The sequence below is a fragment of the Mobula birostris genome, chromosome 7 (genome assembly GCF_030028105.1).
Source record: "Mobula birostris isolate sMobBir1 chromosome 7, sMobBir1.hap1, whole genome shotgun sequence".
NCBI lineage: Eukaryota > Metazoa > Chordata > Chondrichthyes > Myliobatiformes > Myliobatidae > Mobula > Mobula birostris.
In genome coordinates this window covers 169,589,395-169,595,394 of record NC_092376.1, presented here as the reverse complement: position 1 = coordinate 169,595,394, position 6,000 = coordinate 169,589,395, and the positions used below count along the sequence as shown (strand labels likewise).

Sequence of the window (6,000 nt, the reverse complement as noted above, 5' to 3'; positions counted from 1 at the left end):
TTGAATGGTGACTGCAAAGATCCTTCTATTCCCCACTCACAAAATGGAGGCAAGAGTCATCACAATGAAACAAAGTATCTCCACGGATTCCAGATGCTCTGGCAGTGGCATCCAAAACCAGGGACATAACTTTACTAATGGATCTAATAAAAGACGGATTAGTCACACAATATTAGTGAAATTGAAATGCCCTCTGCCTTTTTCTCTGAGGATTGTCACCTTGTCGTGGCGAAGAGTTCCTGAGATCTCCAGAATGCTGCTCCCTGAAGTTTAGCCTTCTGGCACTTAGCTCCTGGTAGGGTCACCCATGGCTCTAAAGTGAAGGGGGAGGTTCCATACAAAGCACGATCCAACCAAAACTGCAATGGTGGAGCTAACGGAAAATGAAGATACATCTTCTTATGGAGTATAAGAAATGGAAGACAACGCTTAAGAAAGAAATCAGGAGGGCTAACTGAAGGCATGAATTTGCCTTAACAGACAAGGTGAATGAAAATCCTAAGGGATTCTAAAGATATGTGAAGAGCAAAAGGATTGCGAGGGACAAAGTTGGTCCACTGTAAGATCGGAATGGTGATCTATGCCTGGAGCCAAAAGAGATTTGGGGAGATCTTAAATAGAATTTTTGCAGCTGTATTTACTCAAGAGACAGACATGGAGTCTACAGATGTGAGGCAAAGCAGCAATGAGGTCATGGACCTTACACAGATTACAGGGGAGGAGATGTTTACTGTCTTGAGGCAAATTAAGGTGTATAAATCCCCAGAATCTGACAAGGAGTTCCCTTGGGTCCTGTGGGAGGCAAGTGCAGGGCCCTAAATCATCATTAGCAGCAGGTGAGGTACTGGAAAATTGGCAGAGAGCTAATGTTGTTCCACTGTGTAAGAAAGGCAGTAAACATAAGCCAGGAAATCATAGACTGGTGAGCCTGACATCAGCAGTAGGAAAATTATTGGATGGTATTCTAAGGGACCAGATAAATGAGTATTTGGATAGACATGGACTAATTAGGGATAGTCAGCATGGCTTCATGCATGGTAGGTTGTGGATAAGCAATGTTATAGAGTTTTTTATGGAAGTTACCAGGAGAGTTGATAAAGGCAAGGTAGTGGATGTTGTCTACATTAACTTTAGTAAAGCATTTGATAAGCTGCAGCATGGAAGGTTGGCGAAGAAGGTTCAGTTGCTTGACATTTAAGATGACGTAGTAAACTGGATAAGGCATTGGCTTTGTGGGAGAAGCCAGTGAGTGGTAGTAGATGGCTGCCTCTCTGAATGGAGGCCTGTGAATAGTGAAGTGCCACAGGGACTGCTGCTGGGTCTGTTGTTTGTCAACGATGATTTGAATAATGTGGTTAACTGGATCAGTAAATTTGCAGATGACACCATGATTTGGGTTGTGCTGAAGGAAGACTGTTAGAGCTTGTGGCAGGATCAGGACAGCTAGAAAAAAAGGACTGAAAATGGCAGATAAAATTTGCTGTGAGGAGTTGCACTTTGGTGGGACCACAGGAAGGTAGAGTCTTAAAGAAAGCTTTTGACTCTTTGGCCTTCATAAATAAAATCATTGAGTACAGGAGATGGGATGATTTGTTAAAGTTGTATAAGATGTTAGTGAGGCCTAATTTGGAGTAATGTGTGCAATTTTGGTTTCCTACCTACAGAAAAGATGTAAACAAGGTTGAAAGAGTACAGACAAGATTTACAAGGATGCTACTGGGACTGGAAGATGAGATATAAGGAAAAAATTAATAGGTTAGTACTTTATTCCTTGGAACGTAGAAGAATGAGCAGAGATTTGATAGAGCTATACAAAATTTTGAGGGGTATAGATAAGGTAAATGCAAATAGGCTTTTTTTCATAGAGGTTGGGTGGGACAACTAGAATTCATGGGCTAAAGGGTGAAATGTGAAAATTTTAAGGAGAACATGAGGGAAAACTTCTGAGTGCCATGAGAGTGTGGAATGAGCTGCCAGCACAATTAGTGTATGCAAACTTGATTACAATGTTTAAAAGTAGTTTGGGTAGTTACATGGATGGTAGAGGTATGGAAGGCTATGGCCCAGATGCAGGTATATGGGAGTAGGCAGTTTAAATGGTTCAGCAGAAACTGGATTGGCCGAAGGGGCTTTTTCTGTTCTGTTCTTGTCTATGACTCTCACAACAGCAGTGGAAGTGGAGGAAGGCTGCAGCAATGAAGTCACCTTGCATTCCATGCCACTGTACCCTGATCTGCCATGGACCGAGTCTTGTCTGCTCGTGCACTAGTCTCCCCACCTTAAACAAAGTCAAGCTTCGGCTTCTCCAATAAGGGAATCCACCCTAAAATCACAGATTATGTGTATCCTTGAGTGGCTTTTACAGCCACTTGATGATCCTTCAATAGACAACCTCCTTCCTGTTGGGAGAACACCGTACTCAACTTGAGTGATTGCACACTACTACTCTCTGCCTCATGGAGTTATTGCTGAGAAGGGTGAAGTAATGGTCATATCTGGGACTAATGTAATGTCATGTTAATGATCACTATACCAAGAAGAGCTCATGAAGGTAACATTCAAATGGGGCCATTTATTTGAATAGATATTCAGGCTTGAATGACAGAACAGACCTCCTCGATTCTTATATTCCTTTGCCATTTGTGATATAGATGAAATTTGCCATAACACTTTGATCCTTATTACCTGAAGAATTCATCTTGATTTGGGAGTTATGTTCCCTTGATTGGCTTAGATATTCCATTACTTTCTGAAATGTAACACAAACTCAATTGATAGTAACCGGATTATGTAATAATCCATTCTATAGCAAAAAAAAGTCCTTGTTTCTTCCAACTATATTTTTCCTCAGATTATTCAAACCATAGTGCAATTTTTTTCCCACAGATATGGTCTAGCTTGCCGTGTCTCTCCCACATTTTTTGCTTTTATTTCACATTTTCATCAGCTGCAGGTTTTGCTTTTCCAAACTCAGATGTTCTTTTGAGTTATGGTGCCAAAGATTACAGATGACCCATCTCCATCTGAACATGTTGACTCTGAGGAAGTATGAAGACAAAGTGTTAGATTTTACAGTGATCTCTATTTCCATACCATATAAAGCTAGTTAGGATGTTTAGCCAAGTTTATAAGTAGATCATTTTTACTTACTGTGTTTGGAGATTCCAGTTTGGATTGCTCATTGAGGATAAGATCTTTGAGGGTATTGAAAATTGGAGTTAATGTATTTGAATAAAAGAAGATTATATTTTTCTTATACAATATAACTTGTAAATTACCTGATCTCTCTTGAAACTTGATAGCAGCATAACGAATTTCATTTTGGTATGGTTCTGAGTCTGAGATTGTCTGATGATCTTCAGGTTGCCTTTGATTTTCATTGACTGTGAAGAGGAATAGAAGCATAGAATCATAGAGCACTATAGGGCCTTGACCATTTAGTCAGTGCCAAACTATTATTCTGCCTAGTCCCATTGACCTGCACCTGGAGCAAAGCCCTCCATGTCGTTTCTTCCTTCTGAGGTTAGAGATGGAATCGGATTCACATCAGCTATGGCAAGATTTGCAACCTAACATCATGAATGACTGTGATGCTGCACCTCCAGATGAGCTCAATGCCTTTAATGGACTCTTTGAAATGGAGAATTAAATCATATCTATGTGAATCCCCGCAGCATCTGCTGATCCTGGGTTCTCTGGCTCAGAGAGCAATGCCAGAATATCTTTCAAGAGGATGAAGGCCTTTGGCCCTGACAGTGTACCTAATAGGGCTCTGAAAACCTGTGACAACCAACTGGCAGAAGTGTTCAAGGACTTCTTCAATCTCTCACTGCTGCAGTCGGAGTTTCCCACCTGCTTTAAAAAGGTGACAAACATACCATAGAACCATAGAACACTACAGCACAGAAAATAGTCCATTCAGCCCTTCTAGTCTGTACCAAAGCATTATTCCACTAGTCCCATTGACCTGCATCCAGTCCATAACCCTCCAGACCTCTCCCATCCATGTATCTATCCAATTTATTCTTAAAACTTAAGTGAGCCCGCATTTACCACGTCAGATGGCAGCTCGTTCCACACTCCCACCACTCTCTGAGTGAAGAAGTTCCCCCTAATGTTCCCCCTAAACCTTTCCCCTTTCACCCTAAAGCCATGTCCTCTCGTATTTATCTCTCCTAATCTAAGCGGAAAGAGCCTATTCATATTTACTCTGTCTATACCCCTCATAATTTTGTAAACCTCTATCAAATCTCCCCTCATTCTTCTACGGTCCAAGGAATAAAGTCCTAACCTGTTCAATCTTTCCCTGTAGCTCAACTCCTGAAGACCCGGCAACATCCTAGTAAATCTTCTCTGCACTCTTTCAATATCACTAATATCCTTCCTATAGTTAGGTGACCAGAACTGTACACAATACTCCAAATTTGGCCTCATCAATGTCTTATACAACCTCCCCATAACATCCCAACTCCTATACTCAATACTTTGATTTATGAATGCCAGGATATCAAAAGCCTTCTTTATAACCCTGTCTACCTGTGATGCCACTTTAGGGAATTATGTATCTGAACTCCCAGATCTCTTTGTTCCTCCGCACTCCTCAGTACTCTACCATTTACTGTGTATGTCCTACCTTGATTTGTCCTTCCAAAATGCAACACTTCACACTTGTCTGCATTAAATTCCATCTGCCATTTTCTGGTCCATTTTTCCAGTTGGTCCAGATCCCTCTGCAAGCTTTGAAAGCCTTCCTCATTGTCCACAACACCTCCAATCTTAGTGTCATCAGTAAACTTGATGATCCAATTACCACATTATTATCTAGATCATTGATATAGACAACAAACAACAATGGTCCCAGCACAGATCCTTGAGGCACACCACTAGTCACGGGCCTCCAGTCTGATAAGCAATCATCCACTACCACTCTCTGTCTTCTCCCACACAGCCAATTTTGAATCTAGTTTACAACGTCTCCATGGATACTTAGTGTTTGAACTTTCTGAACTAACCTCCCACGTGAAACCTTGTCAAAGGCCTTACTAAAGTCCATGTAGACAACATCCACAGCCTTTCCAGTGCCCAAGTAGAGCAGGATGAGCTGCCTCAATGCCTATCATCCAGTGGTACTCACATCTACTACAATCAAGCGCTCCATGAAGTTGGTCATGGTTAGATTAAATTCCTGCCTCAGCAGATACACTACCTGGACCTGCGGCAATCTGCCTGTCACAATAGGTCTACGGCAGAAGCAATCTCACTGGCCCTCCACTTGTCCTTGAATCACCTGGACAGTAATAATATTTACCTCTCTCTGCATTTGGATCCTTGACTTCCTCACCAGGAGACCACAGTCTGCGTGGATCAGAAATAACCAGCAGACAATCAACATCAGTGCTCCTCAAGGATGTGTGCTTAGCCTATTGCTCTACTCTCTCTGCACCCATGATTGTGTGGATAGGCACAGCCAAACACCATCTAGTAATTTGCTGATGCCATAACGATTGTTGGCAGGATTTCAGATGGTGATGAAGCAGCGTACATGAGCAAGTTAGATCAGCTGGTTGAGTGGCGTTGCAGCAACAACATTGCACTCAGCATAAGTAAGACTAAAGAATTGATTGTGGACTTCAGGAAAGTTAAGGTGAAGGAACACACACCAGTCCTCATCGAGGGATCAGAAGTGGAAAGGGTGAGCTGCTTCAAGTTCCTGGATGTCAACATCTCTGAGGATCTATCCTGGATCCAACATAACGATGCAATTATAAAGAAGGTAAGACAGGGCTATATTTCATTCGGAGCTTGAGGAGAATTTGTATGTCACCAAAGACACTTGCACATGTCTACAACTGTACTGTGGAGAGCATTCTAACTGGTTGCATCATTGTCTGTATGGGGTCCACTGCACAAGGTCAGAAAAAGCTGCAGAAAGTTGTAAACTCAGTCAACTCCATCATGGGCATTAGCCTCCCCAGCATCTGGGACACCTTCAAAATGTGA

At 41.9% G+C, this 6,000-nt stretch overlaps 1 protein-coding gene across 2 annotated transcripts in view; it reads right to left on the bottom strand.

Moving 5' to 3' along the window:
- Positions 1 to 2,500: 2,500 nt before the first annotated feature.
- The window catches only part of LOC140200885 (uncharacterized), a 29,098-nt gene continuing 25,598 nt past the window's right edge, over positions 2,501 to 6,000 (bottom strand). For both annotated transcript variants that reach the window (XM_072264524.1, XM_072264525.1), the window contains exons 8-10: positions 3,279 to 3,383; positions 3,151 to 3,194; positions 2,501 to 3,038 (exon numbers count right to left, since the gene is read on the bottom strand). In XM_072264524.1, the coding sequence (XP_072120625.1) occupies positions 3,003 to 3,038; positions 3,151 to 3,194; positions 3,279 to 3,383 (185 nt within the window). In that variant the 3' untranslated portion in view covers positions 2,501 to 3,002. The remainder of the gene's footprint in view (positions 3,039 to 3,150; positions 3,195 to 3,278; positions 3,384 to 6,000) is intronic.